The following is a 22,216-nucleotide window of genomic DNA, read 5'->3' as shown; positions in this document are numbered from 1 at the left end:
TTGCTAGTTCAGCTSTTCTTGCTGATTAAAGATGTAGGTGCTTCTATAATAAACCTGAACTTAATTCCATGTAGGTGCAAGTGGCATGAAGAGAATGAAATACTTTTCTGTGCTCTGGCATCCTGTAAGAAAATAGCGTGAGTATTGCAAGTGAGCTGTCACTGGTACCATGACTTCTTACTTTGCTTTATTTTTTTTTCATTTTTGGCTCTGTCTTTCTGACTTAATTGAGCCATGTAGTTCTAAATCCAGAATTTTATTTATTCCTTCTATCCCCAGGACTTTGTTCTGTTTGTAACTTTGTAATTTTTATTTGTTTGGCTTAACAGCATGCTGTAAGCAGCAGCAACTAATGTAATGTCTGTGGTGATAACGTCCATCTTGGTTGATAGTCATCCTTTCACAACTTCCACTTGAGCCTGGAATGTTGAGGGGAAAAATTGCAARAATTTCACTGTTTTCTTCAGAAACTTATTATACCTGTATGTGGTGGCAAAATCTGAGTATATTCTAACCCATCTTTATTTTGGAAACTTCTGTACAATTTCACATACAATGTAGATTCATAAACTCTCTGTAACCTTTAGGATGGGAGGAAGGGGAAAATAGTAGTTTGCAGATGGGGAAATGCTATTTAAGATTTTAGTCAATTGCAACAACATCATTTGAGAGAAATAAGAATGAGCAATCTTTAATTTAAAAAGTTCTGCTTTGCCTTGCTGTTGCTTTCCACGCCTTTAACTGCTTGCATTYCATAGCTTGGGGAAGCAATGTTTTTCAACATGGTACATAGTTGTAGGGCAGACTGCTGCTTTTGCAGGTATGCTGTGAAACTGTCTAGTTGTTAGGATAATGTCCTTCTGCCCTGTCTTCTCCAAGCATCTCAGTCTGTGATTCCTTGTTTTTGCCTGTTGAAGAGCTAGGAATATCCTGCCTCTGTACATAGCCCATAAAGTCTAGTCCTCTTAATCATAGAATCACAGAATGCCCAAGGTTGGAAGGGACCTCAGAGGTCATCGAGTCCAACCCCCCTGCACACGCAGGGTCACCTAGAGCACGTGGCACAGGGCTGCATCCAATAAACTATAATAATATAATAATATAAAAATAATAAAACTTTTTTTGCTTTTTTTTTTTCTCCCCACCCCACTTTGAAGTTATTGTATCAGTAAATCTTTAGCYGGAGTGTATGGAGTTTCATTGACAGCAGCTCACCTACCTCTTGAAGACTATGTTTCCCGTGACAGCACAAATGCCAAGATAGTGGTGTTGGATGCTGGACGTTTCCAGGTCAGATTCTTTAAATCGGTATACTGGTATTTGATATTTCTAGCTAACCCAAACGTTCAAAGCAGCCTTTTTCTTGTTTCTTCTTATTTTTGAAATTTGCCAATTTCAAGTTAGCCGTTTTGTCTTTGGATGTTACTTTTTTGGGGTATGCTAGGTAGGTAGATTGGTTATTTCTGTTAAACTTGCTTCAGGTCTTGATTTCAGGCTCTTCTGTGGCTATAGAGTCCTGCCTTAGTGCTATATCTGCAATAAGCAGTGAGGACTAACTCATGCTTAATGCCTTTGCAAGAAGTCAGTCAGTGTTAAATGTGGTTGTCTTTGATTGCAGCTCAGAGCTATCTCGAGTAGTAGTGGTCGTGCTGTGTACTCTGCTTTGGAGAACTCATCTGTTATTTTTGGTGTTTATTGTTTCATACAGAAGACGAAGACTAGGAGCTCTGGACATGACAGCCACTTCACTTCTGCAAGTCAAGATCAAGGATGTGTCCCTTCTGCTTGTGAGTCTGAGACTTTTACAATTGGGAAGGGAGAGAGGGTATTTACACCTTATCCTGTTATTGTGTTGCTACTTTTCAGATTTTTAAGCTCAGATGTCCTTTGTTATTTTTCTGTCACGTGGAGAAGACTTTTTCATATGCTTATATGCATTTTGAGTCAAGTTCTTCTTTAATGCAATTTATTTGCTGTTAAGTCATTTTACATGCACATTCAGTTGGTACTTACTGTGTTATAATGCAGTTTATAAGCTGCTCATATAAAGCCTTCCTTTTGGAGCTAGAATGGTTTTAGTAGAGGGCATACAACCTCAGTTCCTCTGGGAAATTCATGGCTAATCTTTTGAGAAGAAAAGTTTACTAGACAAAGAACTGGAAAAGTTCAGAGTTTGCAGCTTATTTCCTGCATTAAAATACATACCACCTGAAACAGCTGCAACTATAAGTCATGGCATTGTAAATGAATTTGATGTTTTTATGGAGGCCAAAATTCCTGCCCCTGCTCAATAAGTCTAATATTAGATATATAGAGTAGATTGAGCCTCARTGCATATGGAAGACGATTCTATTGATTTATACATGCTTTAAAGGCTGATTTGATTTGCAAAAAGTATTTAATTTAATAGGTGGTTCTTCCTGTGGTGTGAAGAGTCTCCCTTACGGAACAAGTATCATGCGAGGAAGAGGAATTACTCGGTTGCTGAAAAGTGCATCTCATCTAACCAACTCTTTCAGTAATTGAAAGTCCACTTTACATCCAGGACAGCTGTGTGTTCTGTTTTTCCTTTTCTCTTCAGGATAACCAGTAGTTTCTCCAGACTGCAGTTTTTCATCTTCTATGCAACCCTTCATAGTTCAAATCCTTGTTAGAATGATCAAACTATTAACTGGATTTAAATAGAAAGAAAAGAAACCTTGGTTTCTGCCTACAAGAAGAATTATTGTGAAGGGATCTGACAATTACATCCTCTCTTTTAAGTAGATACCGTGTTAGTTCTGTTTCTTAGTGCGTGGAGCCAAAATGTAAGATCGGATAGTACTAGTGATTTAGAATCTTTTAAAGACACATGAACCACTAAAGAAGTGATTTATTTCATCTTTAATAGCCTTCATTCCCTCTTTTGTATGTGGAAGGTAGAATTTCAGTACAAAAATCCCTCCCCCCAAAATTAATGGGGAGGAGCAGTGGAACTTTAAAAGGTTGCATTAAGGGAATTATAAATCTAGTAGTCTCAAAGAATTGCTGATAATCTCTCTCTCTCCTACTCATTAAGAACTTGTATATTCATTCAAAGCAGGAAAAAACCCAGACATTAAATGAGATGTCTTGGGAAAATGTGATGGTGGTTTTATCCATCTGTTAATGTTCTTTTGGAGACACACACATTATATATCAGGAACAAGCACAATATGGATATTTCCTTTCCTGTGCATCATTTCTGCAGTTAAATTATGTATATATTAGTATAAAATTAAACTCTTGGGAGTCTGATATTTTCTTTATGTTTGTGTGCTTAGTTGTTTTTCAATCAAATGGGAATAGTAGTCTGCAGGCATGATTTCCCCAAGTTTATCAGGATTGGAATAGATACCAGTCATAATTATTTGTGGGAACGTAGAAATTAGGAAAAGGTGTGATATTACTGGAAAGTTAAGTTTTTCATCTTACAGAGATAGGAATTTTAGACTGGCTTTCCAAAGAATTCTCTGCTAATTTTTTTGAGCTATTCCTACATTTTATTCCAACTGAAGTTTGGTTGTGAGATACTGTTTCCCAAGTAACTGTGAGATGTGAGATGAAAATGTTTTACTTTCTGATAAGAAGTAGAACTACAAATAATAAGGTACTTTTGTTGCTTTGGATAACGGGGTGGGGAGGGGCGGGAAGGAAAATAAAAGGTCCTCACGTGTAAAACTTGAGCACGTGGGCCAACATATTAGAAAAGATCAGTTGCCGATTTTGTTAGAAATCTGTTTATGTAAGGCCCTTTTGAGGTCCTTTTTCCGATTTATCAGGGTCACTGAACCATTTTGCTGCTACAGTTTCCTTACTTGATTGAATTTTCTTGTGTGATTCTGTTTTTGGTCCACTGAGGCTGTTGTTCTACCTGTTGGGCTTCACTAGATAAGCAATCAAGTTTTTGAGACTCAGATCTCAAAATGAAGCACACAGAAACATTTTAAGTTAGAGTCGCTTAGTAGTGATAAAGGCTTCTYTATAAGTTGAAGGATTTTGCTCTAGTTTTAAGCATCTTAACTGACAACATTTCCAAATGCAGAGAGTTGTAATCATTGAATTATTTTCAGAAGTCAATGTTGTAATAAATGTTTCATGCTTCAGTTCTTATGTAGAAGAAAATACATGATTTCCCAGGTGTTTATTTGATCTGAGTAAGTACACTAACCTCAGAGTATTTGTTTCTGTGCTTAGGTCATTATGTAACTTCAAGATGGAAATCAAAAGTGTGACCAAAAATGGAGAAATAGTTCAAGTTCCCTGACTTACCTCTGCCTTGGCATCTGTAACTTAAATTGACATGCATGTTTTGTAAGACCTCACTAGATGCTGCAAGTAGGTCAGTAACCATCTTGCTGTACTACCCAACATCCTAAGGTGTTATTGTAATGAAAACTGAACCGAGAACACCAGTAATATGTACACTAACTGTGTGTAGCACATTTAGTATTTTATACTACCTACATTAAGGGGAACCGTGCTAGCTATTGGAGGATGATAGATAGTGATCTCATTTTGGACCTTTATTTTCTTTGCTGTTGTGGAGTTTGAAACTTCAGCGTAATTCCTTGACAAGAGAGGGGTTTGGTAACCATGGTTCACTAATGCTTCTCTCCTTTAATGCAGAAGTGAAAAGGAAGGAAAGCTGTTCCTTGTGGCCTGAGCACACTTCTTCAAGTGCAAGGACTACTCCTTGTAAGGCACAGGCTCTCGGTCTAAATCAGAGCAAAGTAATAGACCATGGGAATTCTCTCCCCTTGCATGACAGAATTCTTGAGGGGAGATTAGCCATGTAGATGCAAGCTAGCTTGGGGSCAGAGTTACAGTGTTGCAGCCCTGATGCTTTAACATATGCTTTGCCCATGGTAAAAGCAACAGTAATGCCCTGTTTTCTACATATAGATGTATTTGTATGGTACAAATTTAACAGAAGAGAATTTGTAAACAAGGCATTTAACTGATGCAGGCAGACCTGACTCACTGCCCTCATAGTGTGGAGGTTGCACAGTCCAGTGACACTAATGAGTAAAAAGTCATCCTGGTTTTGCACACACATTACCAAGTTACAACTTTCTTCTTGTACGGTCAGCCAAGCAGATGATTCAGTTGTGTGTTACTGCTTTCTAGGATGAACACTTTGGCCAAGCAAACAGTTTTGTAAGGCTCATGAAAACACAAGGCAATTGATGATAGAACTTTGCTAATCTAGTCTGACATTAGTATGATTAGCTTTGAAACGTGCATCTTAGGGATTCTTTTACAGAGTGYGTAACATACTGGGGGGAAGGAGGTGTTTGGGGAGTAAGCAGAAGTTACTGCTCCTATGTAGGAAAAGAATGTGAATCTGGGTATTATGCAGATGCATTTCTGACTTGTCACAAAACCACAGAATTACAGAATGGTAGAGTCTGGAAGGGACTTCTGGAGAGGTCTAATGCCCCTGCTCAATCAAGGTAGCATACAGCTTTTTGTCACCCCCACATTTGAGAAGTTTTTCCTTATATTCAGATGGAGACTCCTGTGTTTCAATTTGTGTCTGTTGTCACTTGTCCTGTCACTGTCCACCCCTGAAAATAGTCTGGACTCATCTCCTTAACACGCTCCCTTACGGTACTTCCATATGCCAATAAGATCACCTCTTAGTCTTCAGGTTAAACAGGCCCAGCTCTCTCAGCCTGTCCTCGTAACAGATATGCTTCAGTCACCTAATCATCTTTCTAAACTTAGTTTGGACTCTACCCAGTTGCTGCATGTGTCTCTTACCACCTACTCCTTTCAATAACCCATAGAACTCAAGTATGCAGAAGTTTTTCCTATTAGTCGCCTTCCTCTAGCTAAGAAAATTTATCCATACCTTGCATTCTGACTTAACATAAATGTTCTCTTATCTGTTCTTAATCTAGTACACTAGTATCTGGATTTTATCTCATGAATTTGATTCAAAACTTTTGCTTCCGAACACTTGGAAGATATTGAGAAGATTTTAGTGGGATTAATTGCTGGGGGGAGGGAACAAACCACTTTGGAATGTGCAAGTGTGTAAAGTTTCTGTAAGCGCCCCCATTGCTGGCTCGTGGCAGATTTACCCACCATGACTCCTAGGTCCTTTTCCRCAGAGATAGTTTCCAGCAGGCCCATGTCCAGCCTGTCCTGGTGTTTGGGCTTTTTCCTCCCACGTGCAGCACCGTGCACTTGCCGTTGTTGCCCTTCAGGAGGTTCCTCTGCCCATTTCTCCAGCCTGCCAGGGTCCTTCTCCCTGGAGACCCAGTCCCGTGATGTATCGGCCGAATCCTCCCGGTTCTGTGTCATCAGCAARCGTGCCGAGGCTCTGCTTTGCCTCGTCATCCAAGGCCTTGATGAGTGAGTTGAACATCRCTGGACCCAATACCGAGCTGTGCATACGCTGCTGGGGCCTGGCCACCAGCTGCACTGTGGGCTGCTGGTCAGATCAGAGCTCTCTGAGCTCTGCCATTCAGCTGTTTCTTAGTTCATGTCACTGTCAGCTCATCTAGCCCACATTCATCAGTTTGTGTATGAGGATATTACAGGAGACAGTGCCAAATGCCTCGCTGAAATCACAGCAGACAACATTCACTGTCAGTCTGGGTAGACGTGATTTCCTTTTCACAAATGCATGCTGGCTACTCCTGATCCTCCTCTTGTTCCTATGCTTGGAAATGATTTCAGATGAGTTGACCCATCCCCTTCATAGACATTTATGTGAGGCCGATGCCTTTTCTTTCCCTGGCTCCTCCTGGAAGACAGGAGTGACATTTGCTTTCATCCAATTCTCTGGTACCTCCCTGATCACGGTGAATCTTGAATTCAACCTTGTCATAGTTATTGTAGCTGAGGTTGCCTTCATATMCCTAACTAATTCTTCCTTAGTTGTAAGTATGAGGTCTGGCAGATCATTTCACCTGTCACCTCCACAGAGGGTTGTTTCAGGAAGCTGTCATCTGTGTACCCCGAAACCCCCTGGATTGCTTACGCTCTGCTGTGTTGTCCCTCTCACATCACTGAGGGGTTGAAGTCCCCCATGAGGACAGGGCCTGTGAACATGAGACAGAGGCAGCTTCTAGTTGTTCAAGACRAGGCAGCCTCATCTGCTTCTTCCTCATGAGACAGGCTGCAGGAGACACTACAGCATCACCCATGTTAGTCTGCCTGCTAATCCTAACCCTTAAACTCTCATTGTCCATTCCAAGACRGGTCTCTGAGCGTTCCTGCTGCTCTTCCCCATTAAGGGCACCTTCCAAGTGCCAGACTCCAAATTGGACAAGGGGATGTGTGGGAAAGGAGACCTAATGTCTTTATTCTGACAACCTGAAGCTTTAAGACCTGTGCCAGTTTCAGGATCTGCATCCTGCCTGGCTGTACCCTTACTGAAGGGAGGACGAGGTATGGCTAAGGTATGATTAATCCGTGCGTTACATCCTTACCAATATGCCAGTTCTCCAAATCTTAAAGGTGGGAGGAGGACAGGAACTTGGGTGGGGGAGTAGGGTGGAGGGACATGTTAAATACTGATTACTGGAGTTTGCTGCTAGAATGGATGTCAAACTGGAGGAAGCAGGAATATAACCCGTGTTCCAAAGGCACAGTGGATATCCATGAGATCCACACGGACTCATACCCAAATGGGAGTTTACTGGCAGCTCAGGGGCTCGAGGCCTCAGAGGATATGGAGCTCTGCTGAAGGTCCTTTTTCTGAATAGACATTTTTATGTGAATAAATACACTGTATTCAAGAAAGACCTGTCTGATTTTCCTTGCAAAATGCCTGTAATTCTCTGCTTCCCTTTAAAAAATGTTCGTAATTCCTATCTCGGCTCTGTGGTTTTACCCTGCTAGTTCAGTAAGTGCTAATCCTTTCTCCTATAAAATAAATGTAAACTTTACCAAAAAGTTAACTGACCCGAGCATGTGTGTGAAATACAGTTCTTAATTTCTCATTGACTGWGGGGTATGTAGCTAGCTGTAGAGGCTTTAACATCATATTTCTGTGTGGCAGGGTAAGTGTGCCATAGTGGAGCAGGGCAATAACAAATTTAATATCTAGTTTCTGCCCCCTTGGTGTCTTCTGCAGGATTATCAGACCCTTATCTCTAGAACGTATGGCCATTTTTTTTTTTTGTGCTGCTGCAGTGAGTCAGTAAAATGAAGGAATTGTCCAATGCTATTATTAGTCTAGCCCTGTATTATCTCTATTCCCTCACTTTTCCTCGGTTCTGTCTTAGAAGCTCCCACCAGCTTCTGTAATTACCATTTTCAAATAATCTCCCCCCCTACACACAAACATAGACTACTAGACAGGTGACAGGCAGGGGAGAGGTTCCAAATTCCCTTGTGTAGGGCTATAATGAAATTATTACTAGTCCCAGTGCACCCAGAATTAATTTTGACAGTTTGCTCATCACACTGTGAACTCTTTAGATAAAAGCCTGTGCCAGTGTATTTCCTGAAACGGATGGTACAAATAAATGGAAAAGTAGGGCTGTTACTGTAGCAACGAGAAGTCTGAAATAATGAGCTCTTGTGTATCTGATTGGCTCTGAACTGTACTCCACCATGGTTTTAGTGGTCAGCAGTGGTAGCCTTGGCTTTAGTAAGTATTTCCAAATTTACTGGAGCTGGAGTTGATCCTGAGGAGAGTGAGGAAGACTGTGAGAGCAGACCTTGGATTATGCAGGAAATCAGTTGGAGGGATGCAGCTCTGAAGGATAAAGAACTTCWGGAAAGCTGTAAGGTCATTGAGAACAACTTATTCCAAACCCAAGGACCGTTCAAGAATACAGTACATGTATCAGGGCTTTACAAGGAAYTTACCACTATTAGAACTGTCATATAGTGCAGAAACAGGACACAGGAGGTAGAAGCAAGCATGGATTGCATGGGAGGAATGTAGAAATGTTGGGATGCTGTTTGGAAAGCCAAAGCTGGAATTAATGGAAGGGATTTTGCAGTTACTGAGAAAGCTTCTATGGCAATATTAGTAGTAAAAACCTAAACAATCTGAAAAATAGTGCCATTGCTGAATGGGTGGCTGGTTTAGTGACAGTGGGTGCAGAGAAGGCCGAGGTGCCTTCTTTATCTTCTTTTTCACTAGCAAGTCTCCCAGACGCCTGTGCTTAAACCAGGGCTTACAGGAAGGTCTTTCCATCTGATGGAGTGACGATGGGGACTTTGCTTCCCATGTACTCTTCGTTGTATGTGAATGGCCGTTGAGGTAAGGTCAGAAGGAAAAAGGTGATGCTCAAAATTCCTCTTCTTAGTGTCCTTGCCAGAAGGAATTTTGCTTTGTAATGAGGTGTGAAGTCTTGCTGTGCTGCTCTCCCACTTGAGGTAGCAGATTTCAGCAGTCCAGCAGATGGAAAAAAATGGCTTGGTGTCAGCTTGAATTTTGATTATTGTCTTCTGGTTCTTCTTGTCATTCACATAAAGCACATAGGAGCATATTCTTCCATGGAGAAGTTGAACTAAACAGTACTTACTGTTTAGTAAGTACTTAACAGTAACAGTACTTACTAAACAGTAATTTGCTAAAGGCTGTGTAGAGCATCAAGTAGAAAAATATGGTTTTTGGCCCAGTAAGTATTTTTTGTCTACTTCCATTTCTCTGTTGGAGTGAGCATTGAAGTTGGGTATAGATAARCGCTTCTGCCTAGGGAATTAATTAAATATTGACAGCTTTCTTGTCSTTTTCCTTCCTCTTCTTCCCAAATGTGTTAGTGCTTTAGTTGAGGCTCTTGGAGCTATCCTTACTGGGATGATCAAAAGACTTACAGGTCATTAAGAATGGGAGTGTTCAGTCCAGAACAAGCTTGGGGAAAACTAGGAATTTGCATATGTGCATTTATGGCTGGCAGAATTTAACAGATTGGTAGTCTGATGAATGCACAACTTCCAGAATGTTCCAAAACCTAATACTAATTAGGTATTTTTGTTATGAGATCCAATGAAATATCCTGTCCCTCTGTGTACTGAGTTCATTTCCCAGTGTAGAGCTGAGGTCAGTGTAACAGAATCTAAGCAGTTCTCCTTTCATAATTTGACTCCTAGCTTTCTTTTTCCTGCTAGTTTTTGTAGGGCATACAATACAATTCTGTAGCRCACTGAATTTATATTGTTGGCTCCTTTTATAATCTCTTCTTGAGAGCTTTACTTTGTGGCTACTCTGTCCAAGAACTTAATGTAGATGAACACATTTTTCTTTTATGTTTAAAATAACCATTATGCAAATATTACATGAAGATTCAACAAATCCTGAGTGTAAAGTGTGGGATAGTTAATGCATTTTTTAAAATGTTTTAGAAGCCAGACCCAATTTCTGGCCACAAATGCCATGGATAATTGTCCTGTCCTTTTGCTCATTTTTCCAGCTAAGATGCTTGATGAGAATATATGCTATTTTCCCTCAGGAGAAGAGCCTTCTTCAGCCCAAGGATGTAGACGTTTGTTAGGGAACAGGGAGTGCTGACTAATGTCTGTAACATTAATAAAAGAAGTAGCTTTTGTTTCACAGTGCAAACCTGTTAGAATACTCATTAGATGATTCATACTCTACTTTCGTGATGTTAATGAAAATGAAGTACATATCAGTGTTCTACTTACTTATTCTTGTATTTCTGAGGTATGTATCTCCTGCTTTTAATCCATCTATGCATGAGGGCTGTCGTGTTTCTAATCAAAGTATTGGAAGAAGAACTCAGAATGTCTTACTGAGTTGCAAGTTCTTCATTGCCAGAAAGATTTGGGTTTGTGTGTGGTTTGCAGGGTTTTTTTTTTTTTTTTTGTATCCATGAATAAATTACATTTAAAACATCAGGTAAAACAAAGGCGAGCAGAAAGTTGTTATTCTGGTAGCCTGTTCTGCACAGTTTAAAATCTAGAAAATGCTGCTCACTTACAGGAGGATTGCTGGTTCTGCTGTAAATTTGTAGGGTAAAAGCTATGTGGGAAGTACTGCAGAAAGACTCCAAAAGTCTCATGAAGTCGTGGATGCAATAAAAAGTTTTGAAATAATGTTTTAGTGTAAGTCACTTATTAGTCACATCTTTTTAAAAACAGCCTTTAATGAATGTAAATAATAATAATAAAATTAGCTTAAATAATTGACAACCTCTCGGACAATCAAGAGCAGTCCATTCACTTGGAAAAATCAGGTATTACTGAGGAAGGTTCCTTTCTGTTGAGCACCTGCCCTGTTATAGCTTTAACCTTCTGATTAAAAAATGTGAAATTCCTTCATTTCCCATTTCTTCCCATTGCCTTATAAGCAGCAGCTTTTTTGGGCGGGGAGGGGGAAGAGCTTATTATTAATGATGTACCTGTCATGTGCATGTTGTCACACTGTCCTTTATCAGAAGAAGGGACAATTTATGGACAATGTCCATACCGCATTGCAGGGGGAGGAAAGAATAACATAATGAAAACCAGCATTAGGAGTTCTCTGAGATGGAATTCACAAGTTCAACAATCTGACATTATGCAGGCTAATTGATTGTTTCCAGATCTTTCTAGCTGCCCGTTATGGATCACTCTAACTTCTTGAATCTCAAAAGTTTAATTCTGTTACTTTATCCTTGCCATTAGTGTGCAGTTGTTCCAAACATGAGGCTTTCATTGGTCAGCTGTGATTTTTTTTTCCAAATTTTTATTTACAAGTACAAGATAATATATACAAAGAACATGTTTAATAAAAATCTTTTTAAAAAAGCTTGCTTCAGGCTCATATAAAATCATTTTTATATTGGACAGTGTCACTGTGCTAGAACTGCAAGCTCTGATATTGCCTAACGCCATAACCAAGGCCATCCTTTCTCAGGGGCATGCAGTGAGTGATCTTCGAAACCCTCTGTGGATGCAGGGATGCAACAGTAATTTTGTTCTCCAAACGAGTATGACTAGCATCTTTTACAGAAAGTGAAAGTCTGGAAGACTGGTTATTTGGGGACAATATGGGTTTTTTTGGTTTTTTTTTTTTTTTTTTTTTTTTTTTTTGCTGTGAGGTTATGTTAGTCCGTACTGCATATTAAGTACTTTTTTGTTGTTGTTTCCCCAGGGAGACAAAGACATTCTGTCCTGGAAACCTGAAGTCAGAGCTGTTAGCTTTGACTTGTTTATTCTAGGGGGAAAACAAACAAACCAAAACCCCCAACTACTTCTTACATTGAGAGCAGGATTTGATGTTATTTCTAGCATGATGTCTATGCTTCAGCAGGTTCTGAGGATGGTGTTAGCCTCCTACTTCTTTCTTCATCTTCAAAATCATCATCTGGTTGCTGACTCTTTGAAGGCATCACCTGGGGGGGTTCATTTCTATCTTCTCTCTCCCTAAAACATTGTTCCAGGATAGAGATGTTAGTTAATAACAGTTAGAAAATTTGCATTAGAATGGATTCTTATTGCTCTGAGTCCACCACAAAGTGTATCAAACAACTCCATAAACTGAGTCTTTTTAGTGATGCATGAGGTGTGTTCCTTTTTTTTTTTAATGTATGTGACAGGAAAGGATGACTGGGGTATCTTTGCCCATCCTGTTCTAACTTGCCTGACTTTGGCTTAGGGGTTCAGTTCCAAGGCTTGAAGGCATCTGGGGATATTCTGTGGGAAGAGGTGGAAGCCTCTATGGTAGAAACTAAAAGGAGAAGGCAGTGTGCACTTTCCTTGGTGGTTTTTCTTCCGCCTGAGCTTTCCATTTCGTATGTTGATGCCAAAGGGAGAAAGGGAACCCTTCACATGTTCCATTCACTGCTTAGCAAAGGTACTCACGTCATCTCGTAGTCCTTGTCCTTGCGTTCCCGACAGCAGCAGCAGTAGGATAAAATACCAATAACTACAATTGCGGCAACAACCCCTCCAATGATGCCAGCATACAGGGCAATGTTCATGGATGCTATGAAGGAATAAAAAGAAGACCTCTTTAGCAGCATAACCAATGCACTTAATACGCCTGTACCTGTTGTCAGATCCTACTACCAGATCCAGACCACAGAGTGGGAACCTACTACCAGATCCAGACCACATTTATTGGATTACAGCAGTTGCAATTAATTCTGTACTCGTTGCTGATATGTCTATAGGAGAACTGCTTAGACAGAGACATGGTAGAGCCCCTGGATCTGAACAGCTCCAGTTACTTGAGCTGAGATTCAGACTTTGGGTGCTTAGGCCTATCTTCTTGTTACATGWATCTTTTATCTATGAACTACCTCTATGAAAAGCTCTAGGAGCATTTGAGGCAGAGAATTAGTTTTAAAAAAACTTATTTTTATCCACTTATTTTGACCAAAAAAAGCAGAATTTTATACTTCAGTCTGCCTTGTCTCTGTTCATGCCTTCGTGCTTAAACAGGATGCATCCTCTGGAGCTACTCTGCTGTAAGCAGCCGGGTCTCTTACGTGGCATAACGCTGAGCGTAATGTTGCAGGACTCCTGGCCTACTCTGTTGCTCGAAGTGCAGATGTAGAAACCAGAGGTATCTGCCGAGACGTTCTTCAGAGTCAGCTGTTCTCCTGTTGCTAAACACAAACCCAGGGAGGAAAAGAATTAGAGCAGGGAAGGAAAYGGGGACAGCGGCTCGATCCTAGCCCAAGCTCGTGGGAGTGAAGAGAAGTTATTAGAACTGATGGGTTGTTCTGCCCTGCTTGAAAGCTGGGGCAGCTAACTTCCTATGCTAGTCTCCAGGTTTTACTATGATTTGCGGGAGGATAAATGGAAGTGTGTAGTTTTGACTGCTGGGAACACAGGGCAYGTGAACATTCCTGTTAGAAAGAAAATTGTAGGTTGAAAGGTAAAGAAGTAGGCAACCTTAGTAAAAGCTTGTTTGCAGTGGATAAATGGCAGCAAAGAGAGCACCTCTCTCTACGGAGAAATTTAAGATGGCCAAATTGGTAGCTGGCTTTGGGAAGCGACCGTCTTGTGAACTGACTTGTAATAGGGCAAGAAGTACCTCAGTTCTGATTGTTACGACCAAGGAAAAGAAATGCAGTGACTAGGCACACTGTGACACGAGACATTTTCCACCCAACCTGACAGAGCTCAGAGCTTAGCTCCCTGAACACTGAGGTTTTGTTTGCCGCATCTCCAGTTAATATTTAAATGTGTAGTCCATGGGTTTTTTTCTTTGTGATAAGGGTCCACATTCCTAGTCTAAGTGCACCAAGTTCTGAGTATTTCCAATGGCTTTCAGGCTTTATTTTTCCCTGTGTGATTTCATTTCTTCCCAGCTTGCTCGTGCGACTAGAATTCTGTTTAGTTCTTTGCTGCCATCTAGTGCCGGATGGTGAAAGAGCACGCAAACCAAATAACAACAGCCTCTGCATTCTTGGGGTTTATTTTTTTCCAATCTCTACTTACTCTCTCTGCATGCTCCACTTTTTTCTTTTTTTTTTTCCCTCCAATGTGATGTTTACAACTCTGAGAATTGCAATCCATTACTGGACTGCAAAACCTTGTAAATTAAATCAAAACTAATTGACTGGTGAGTCAAGCTGGAAGAATGTGGGTCAGACACCATCAATATTGGAATGGATTCAAATAGAATTTGTTACACTGTGTAGCACTGACACTTACTTAGCACAAATACTGACAAACATATTGTTTGTAGTGACGGTAGAGCCTCCAACCACTGGGAAGGGGGGAAGAAAGAGGCAGTCTCCACACTTACTGGACAACTGCCCCAATGAAAATGAGCGTAAATGGAAATGGATCAGAACAAACTTCTGTTCCCCGGGAAGAACAGGGAAGAACAGGCTGAAGGCAGCAGCAGTCACCTATTGCTTTGGGAAGACAAATCAGCRTGGTCAGGGCTGTGTCTGATGCACTGGCACCACTCAGTGGCCAGTCAAGTGAATAGTGTTCACTTGGCACATGGTTTGGATTTCAGCTAGCACTTCTTTTACATAATTTATGCAAGAGTTACCCAGAGAGTCGAATATCCTATCGAGTCTGATCCTATTTATTTTATCTACATAGCAATGCTACAGTAGCTCAAACCAGAAGAGACAGATTCAAATGCATCCTCAGTCATGCAGGAGTTGAGCATACCGGGAAGAAATAGCATTGTTTAAAGCAATAAATATGAGTCACTACTATACTTCAGAGTATATATCCACTATATGTCACTATATGTCTACTATGTCACTACTACACTTCAAAGACTATTACACCCTTACTTCTGTAGGAATACTGCTACAAGAGATCCTGTCATGGAAATCCAGTTTGTTTTGTTCGGATTCTGACTTAAAATAAAAGCAGATGAAATACTAGGGCCATATCCTTACATGGTGCTCCTGAAGAACTGCAGCCCTCTGCATTTGCAAAGCAAGAATGTTGTTTCTCATACCACCATCCTCTAGGTAGGTAGTCATGTTTAGAAGGCAAGTAGCTTCCAGAACTAACTTTTCTGCTTRCCTTCACCCCAGAAATGATCTAGACATTGTTAATTGAGTTAGGCTATATGGACAAACCTGCTTTATCCAACCTGATTTATCCCACCTTATCCATAGCAACTGAGAAGTATTTATTTGTATAAAAAGAACACCAAGGCTTAAATTTTGCACTTGTCTTACCTCCTGGTGTTTGCAGTGCACGTAGCTGATTTTGTACATCATAGCTTTGCCAGGCATACGTGGGTGTTGGAGACCCTTCATGGGAAACACAGGTCAGATTGATTGTTTGCCCATATTCTGCTGTCCCCACAATCTTGCATTCTGGCTTGGATGGTGCAACTGAAGGAAGAAAAACAGAAATGTCTTAACCAGGTGCAGTCCTTTATTTCAATCCATCTTCTACATCTGTGTGGTTTTCTTGTTTGTTTTCTATGCTAAACAGAAGCTAGCCTTGCACCTACCACTTTCTTCTTGGAAGAACTGCAGTGAACTTCTGTATCTACTGCTGATTTGCTTTACCCTTCCTGATGCTTGTTAGTCAAAAAGTAATCATAAGGTGCTTTTATGGGATACCTCGGATGGTGCTGGGTAACTGATCCCTTGATATATAGAGTATGACAAGCCAAAGGAGAAATGAGGAAGGCCCAAAAATGGGGCTGAAGTTAAGAAACTGCACTTTACAACTCCAATGGATGATCTTTCCTCAGGTTCAGGTATCTTGTTCCAGGTATTGTTATTGTTAAGTTTCAGGTATTCCAGAAAATTTCTTAACAGTGAGGGTGGCAGAGCACTGGAAGAAGTTGCCAAGAGAGGTTATGAAGTCTCCTTCTCTGGAGATCTTCAAGATCCATGGGGACACAATCCTGTGCCACATGCTCTAGGTGACCCTGCGTGTGCAGGGGGGTTGGACTAGATGATGTCTAGAGGCCCCTTCCAACATTAAGGATTCTGTGATTCTATGATGTAAGGGAGTTGGGTGCTCTCAACATATGTATGTCCTTATGTAGTAGTAGGAAAGATAGAAAATGGAATTTTGACCGACTGGGAACAGGTTGGGTTTTTGTTTTTAATAGAAAATCTGTTGTCCAAAACAGTAAAAATACTTAAATAACGCACACTGCATTATCTAAGGGATCTGGGGTTGTTTTCATCATGCTTACCAAGGACTAAAAGATCCATGAATGCAGTCTGCCTGGGAGGATCATTCCGGAGACGAACATTGCAAGCGAAGGTACCATTGTCTTCCATGACCGCTTCATTGAGGATGATGCTGATGTCTCCTTTCGTTACTTCACCAGGAAACTGTATACGATTCTCATAGCCCTTGCCATACTGTATAAGGCCATCAAAATACCTAGTGGCAACATCATCCTACCAGAGAAGTAGGGAATTTAATCAGTCTTAATTACTTGTGTGTGACTTTGCAGCCTRACTCCATGGATTAGCCCACACTTAAGAACAATCTGCAAGAGAGGACCTCAAACCTGTCCCAGTTTGCCAAAAAGCCCAGAATCATAAAAGCTCAKAAGTTTTTGTCTTTAAATGTCTATGTAGAATCTCCTTATCCTGTATCTCAAATCAGTGAGTTACTGATTTCTTTTGATGAGACTTTTTCACCTCTCTCCAAGACAGAACATACTAAAACATGTCTGAGGTACATAKGTCAGTCACATTCCCCTATGCCCATACATATTCTCTTGCTTTCCTCCAATAAGGATCTTCAGAAAAGAAACCCTTGACAGTTACTGCAAGATATCCAAAAGGTGCTTCACCTCTCACTAAATCCCAAGAAGTCAAAGAGAACTTCAGAGGTCTCTTATCTTCAAATATACCCTGTGAGGGTGGAAGCCTTCAACAACTCTCACTGTACTAATTTCATCAACTTAAAGTGTTTTATATAGTATTTTAAGCAATATATATGTAGTTTTTAATAGCATATTTGCWTATTTCATCTATGGTTACAGAGGTAAATCCAAAGTACATATTGTGATGTATTCTCAGTAGCCAGTTGGAAGACTGAGAGGAAAGAAAAGGGTGGAGGGGGGCTGGCTTACAATCATGCAATAAAACTGCTAACTTGAACCTAGAATCAGAGTTTCTACTTGCTTAGTTCTGAGTTTAAATAAAGTCTTGCAGGAATCCTGTCTTCCAACACACATTCATGTAGTCCTACTTCCTTCTCTTCTCCCCGCCAGTCTTGGATGACCTATCATGTGATTCTTTATGATTCTTGATTTACCACTCTGTTGATTTTCCTCCAGACAACGAAGTCCCCAGCAGTGATCTCAGCCCCAGTGTTAAAATTGCAAGGAAGAGTAGCATTTTTCCCTCGTGCCACCTCTACTTTCTTGACTGGTGTTTCCACAGTGAGGGCATGAACAGTTACCAGAACTAGAAAGAGAACAGATACTTCTGTCAACAAAATGAGTGAAATCTGTTTTTCTACATATTTACATGTTTGGTCCCTTTGGTTTTCCTACACACCACAGCAATCCCACATGCCCTTTGTTCTCTGTGGCATTGCCCACTGAGCAGGAGGCAATGTGGGCTGTGGTTGATTGGCTATGGGCAGTTGTTGCACAAGGTGGCTCATAGCTAAACTGTCCTTTTCACATTCAATCCCCTCTTCTCTACCTGGACATAAATTCCCAGACAAAAAATTTTTAAGGATTTTTAAGGGACAGCAAATGACACTGTCTGGCAGGTACAAAGTATATAGAGGGAGGCAAATGAACAGGTAATACGGGCGTACCAACAGTCTTTGGGATGCAGGCTAAACTAAGAAATGGGTATTTTCAGATTTCTGGGCTAAAGGAAATTCTCTTATCAGGTAACTTGCATCAAATCAAATCCATTAAGAATTGACATTTTGTGCTCAGGAATCAAAACATGTTCATGTGATAACCTTGGACAGGAAAAAACCTAGAAAAGCAGAGAATTTTAGCAAAATAAAGCCATTAATAATAAGTCATTAGCTTTAATAAATGAATCAGTAATCACTTTTATTTGGGTATGGTAGCTTCTGTGTGCAGAACATAGGAAGAGTTGCGAGCTGCAGAGAACTCCTTGAGTTGAGCTTACTCCACAGTAATGCTCTCAGTGCTGCAGCAGCAAGTTTTCACTGTTGGAGCGTTAGCTGTGCCCAGCCCTAGGTGACCTTTGTGCCTGTTGTAGCCTGTGCTGAAAAGCACCCCATTTCCCCTTACAGTTAGGGCAGTTTTTCTAAGGTACCAGGCTGAGTCATTCGAGAAACCTAAGCCTACAACCAGCGCAGCAGAGTGCTGTGCACTCCCATCATTGTGTGGGGCACTCCCCTCAGAGAGGCTCTCCTGTCACAGGGTTGGTCGGGAGGGTTGGTCATTGTGTGGGGCACTCCCCTCAGAGAGGGGCTCTCCTGTCACGGGGTCCATAGGGAGGGTTGTGGAGGAGGGCAGAGGTGTGCTCTGCCCCCATGTGCGGAAGGCAGGCTGTGGTAGTGAGGGCATCCCTTAAAAATAACATGAATGGAAGGACCCAAAGGTCTTGTTGTCAGTGCCATAGGAATCACATTTCTGTCTTTTGAGGAAATCTCCGATGTTTATCATCACAAATGGCCCTTTAAGCCTTTCCTTAGAAATAGCCTGCCTGTTAGAACCACCGCATATTCCCTCTTGACAAGAATTTTGGTGGGAACATTGATATCAAGCAAAACTTTCACCCCTCTCTACATAGGCCTGTCTTCTTACTGCCTGACAGACATGTCTTCCTCACAGCTGTCTTAGAGCCAGCTTGGGACGTTCTTAGAGCAAGTGAAGGCAAAGCAAGCGAGGGAGGCCGGTGGGGCAAAGTACTTCTAGCAGTGTTTTATTGCAGCCACTCCCAGGCCTTCCCCTGCTCCAGGACACCTAGTGCAAGGGCCATGTTTGCATAGCCACCAGCTCCTCACTGCGTTTTTAATAATTCCCACACCTGTAAAATCCTTCCAGTTGCTTATTGTAATTGAATAGACAAACTCTTCTACATTTAGGGGAAAAACACCGTGGTCTATAGTGGGAGATGGAGCAAAAGCAGTATCACGATGCTTTTGCCACTACGAAACTGGTTCCACCAGGCCAACATTCCTTGACAGGAGTTACTCACTCAGCCCTGAGGGAGAGAAGAAACTGCCCAACCCTAAGACCTCTCCTTACATAAAATTTTCCATCTTCCAAATGGATGACTAAATCCTACAATAAATGAGATTTGGGGTATTACTTTTTTCCCCAAACATGTCCTCRGCGCAGTGTCAAAAAACTGTTAAATCAAACAGCATGTGTTAGAGGAACAGTCCATAAGCAAAGTTGCTAATTCATCTGTTACTCCCATCCTAAAGCCAGTCGTCTGATGTCCTMCCACTACTTCTGATTTTTCCCTCAACAACTTCTCCTTCTGGCTCTTATGAAAGCTGTGTGGTTTCATTCTGGTAAACCACCTACTTGTCCTCATTTCTTTCCTTCCCTTTTCTCAACACTTCACAAAGACAGCGACTGTTTTGAAAGTGGTGGTCAGCAGCATATTGGGTTTTTTACTATCATTTGATCATTACCAATCTTGCTTTATCAAGTAGAACAATGAGCTACTTATAGGTAGCATAGTTACAAATTGAGGTCTGTTCTTCAGTTCTTTGGGCTTTTTTTTTTTTAAATGACAGTCTTATTTTACCATCTAAAATGACAAAATCAGCTGACAAAAGCTGAACGGACAGAATTTCAAAGTAGCAGAGAAGTTGAATAGCCTGTATATTAGCAGAAGGATGGCATCATCTAGACTTAAGCCTTAAAATTACTATTTTTGTTAATATTTGGTATTTCTACATCATTTTAAAGGAAAATTTGATTTTTTTTCTGTCTTTGCTCAACTTATACCTTTGTTCTAGTCACAAAGGAAGAAGAAAGTAAAAATGATTTTTCTTTCACATTCCTTATAGAATAACTGCTAATAAAAAGTATCAAAACACAGTGAAAAAAAATAGAAAGATTTGCTTGCTGAAAAAAAATAAAAAAAGGGGAGATTCTGATCAAGCAAAGCTATTAACACTGTTTTGTCCGAGTTGTTTTGGACAATGAGAAAAGCAGGAAAAGTTGAAATATCTTGTTTTAAAATGAACTTCTAAAAGGAAATGCTTTGATTTTGATTTTTCAGTACTTCAGAAAATATATGTAGCTTCATTCGGAAGCGAGAGGGAGAAAGTCTCTTAAATGCAAAGTTATTTTGCATTAAAATGAAATACTTAAATTCAAAATGGCTGATCAGGACTTTTCATTCATTGAGAAGGCCAAAGCACGAGTTATTCACACAGTTGCAGCGAAGAGCTGCTCAGCAGAAGTCAGCCTGCGCTGAGGTCCTCACACAGTTTGTTTGGCACAGCTCTAGCATCCCAACACTGCACTGCAATATGAGGTACAGCTTCTGCATTTTGATGCAGCGCTGAAACCTCCTGCACCTTCCATTTTTTTTTTTTTTTTTCACGGGCCAGTGGATTATCACTTCAGCTCTCCCACAGTAAGGAAGACCTTCACAAAACTGGTAGATGTGTGCTCAGAAGAATTTACAAATCTGCAACATACCTAGCACTAAATGTGAGAATAATGAATAAGTAGAATAAATACCAAGAGGATGACACAACTTATATTCTGAACATCAATTCATGACCCAAGTCATGTGTCTTATATAGGTAGCATGTTCATTTTTTTCTAGTTACATTAGTTTTTGTGAATGTTCTTCTTTTGGGTCTTACTGTTAAGGTGACATTTTCAGCATCTTTGGTTAAAAAAAAAATAAGCAATTTCTATATGAGTAGCTGAGAACTTTTAGGAGCATTTTTGTGTGAGAAGACAACAGAGAGGTCAAAAAGCAGTGGCAATGGGATTTTAGGCCCTGTAGGACAGAATAAAAGGGAGATCAGAGARGGGATTCAGTGATGAGGGCCAAGGATAAGTTGTCTGATTTATATGTGTTGGTAGGGATTAGTGTGCATCCACTTGCCATGCATAATATATACAGATCACAAGTCATATAGAAGCACATATAAAGAATAGGTATAAACTTAGAAAGATATATGCTACRTGCAGACTTATGTATATAGTAGTAAACTCCAAAGACTTCTCCACTTCCAATTGTAGAAGTTTCTTCTTCAGACACAAAGATTGTGTTTAATAGACGCCATTAAAATTATATTCTTAAAAACATTTTCCAGCATCATGAYAAATAACATTCTTTCCCTGTTCTGGAAGTTGTCTTGTGGCTTTAGGAGATGCCTGTGAGTCTGGACATTGAGTATAGAAATGATAAACACATCTCTCTTATCATAAACATGCAGGAACTGTTGCTAAACAAACAAAAAAAAAGAATCACATAAATTCCATTGAGATATTCTCGCTTGCTAGTGCTTTTTTCTTCTACCCAACCCTTGAGGACATAACCATATTAGTACTCACCTGCACTGAAAACGAACAACTGAAGTCCCTTCATTCTCCTCCTGTGCATCTCTCCTTAGTTTCACCAGGAARCCTTATGATTTTGAGGTAGTTAGATAAACAAACGGCTGCTGCTGAACACCAGCTTCACAGTTGCATCTCAGGGTCACTTCCTCAGTCTGCTTTAATATGGTCTTCACCCATCCGCCACTCCCCCTCTGGCCAGAATGACAAGCCAGATCACCAGTAGGCTTTGAAATCGCCTGCTCTGCTCTGCCCAAGGGGAGAGACAGTACTTAGAAACTCACCCTTCCTTCGCCAATGAAACTACATTTCCCAGTTTCTCCTAGCACGCAGGTGTGTAAA

General features: G+C 40.6%; 2 protein-coding genes across 2 annotated transcripts in view; one reads left to right on the top strand and one right to left on the bottom strand.

Moving 5' to 3' along the window:
• Positions 1-3,206, top strand: part of MAEL (maelstrom spermatogenic transposon silencer) — a 31,028-nt gene extending 27,822 nt beyond the window's left edge. The window contains exons 8-11 of the mRNA XM_026038545.1: positions 75-137; positions 1,158-1,290; positions 1,709-1,787; positions 2,411-3,206. Coding sequence (XP_025894330.1) covers positions 75-137; positions 1,158-1,290; positions 1,709-1,787; positions 2,411-2,526 — 391 coding nt within the window. The 3' untranslated portion in view covers positions 2,527-3,206. The remainder of the gene's footprint in view (positions 1-74; positions 138-1,157; positions 1,291-1,708; positions 1,788-2,410) is intronic.
• Positions 3,207-12,024: 8,818 nt separating this feature from the next.
• On the bottom strand, positions 12,025-21,978 carry GPA33 (glycoprotein A33). Its single transcript, XM_026038553.1, has 7 exons — positions 21,872-21,978; positions 17,656-17,807; positions 16,577-16,787; positions 15,597-15,755; positions 13,425-13,544; positions 12,796-12,919; positions 12,025-12,357 (listed from the first exon to the last, which is right to left on the bottom strand). Exons 1-7 carry the CDS (start codon positions 21,918-21,920, stop codon positions 12,231-12,233), a joined length of 942 nt encoding a protein of 313 aa, XP_025894338.1. The 5' UTR covers positions 21,921-21,978; the 3' UTR covers positions 12,025-12,230.
• Between the last annotated feature and the right edge of the window lie 238 nt (positions 21,979-22,216).

The sequence above is a fragment of the Nothoprocta perdicaria genome, unplaced genomic scaffold (genome assembly GCF_003342845.1).
Source record: "Nothoprocta perdicaria isolate Ctin4 unplaced genomic scaffold, notPer1 scaffold_212, whole genome shotgun sequence".
In the NCBI taxonomy this organism is placed as follows: domain Eukaryota; kingdom Metazoa; phylum Chordata; class Aves; order Tinamiformes; family Tinamidae; genus Nothoprocta; species Nothoprocta perdicaria.
Note: the sequence above shows the minus strand (reverse complement) of the source record. Positions and strands in the feature narration are given on the sequence as shown.

Coding starts and splice junctions, on each gene's coding strand:
- GPA33 (XM_026038553.1), bottom strand. CDS start 21,920: ATGCACAGGAGGAGAATGAAGGGACTTCAGTTGTTCGTTTTCAGTGCA. Junction 12,920..13,424: donor TACGCTCAGCGTTATGCCAC/GTAAGAGACCCG, acceptor ATTCCTTCATAG/CATCCATGAACATTGCCCTG. Junction 12,358..12,795: donor GACAAGGACTACGAGATGAC/GTGAGTACCTTT, acceptor ACAATGTTTTAG/GGAGAGAGAAGATAGAAATG.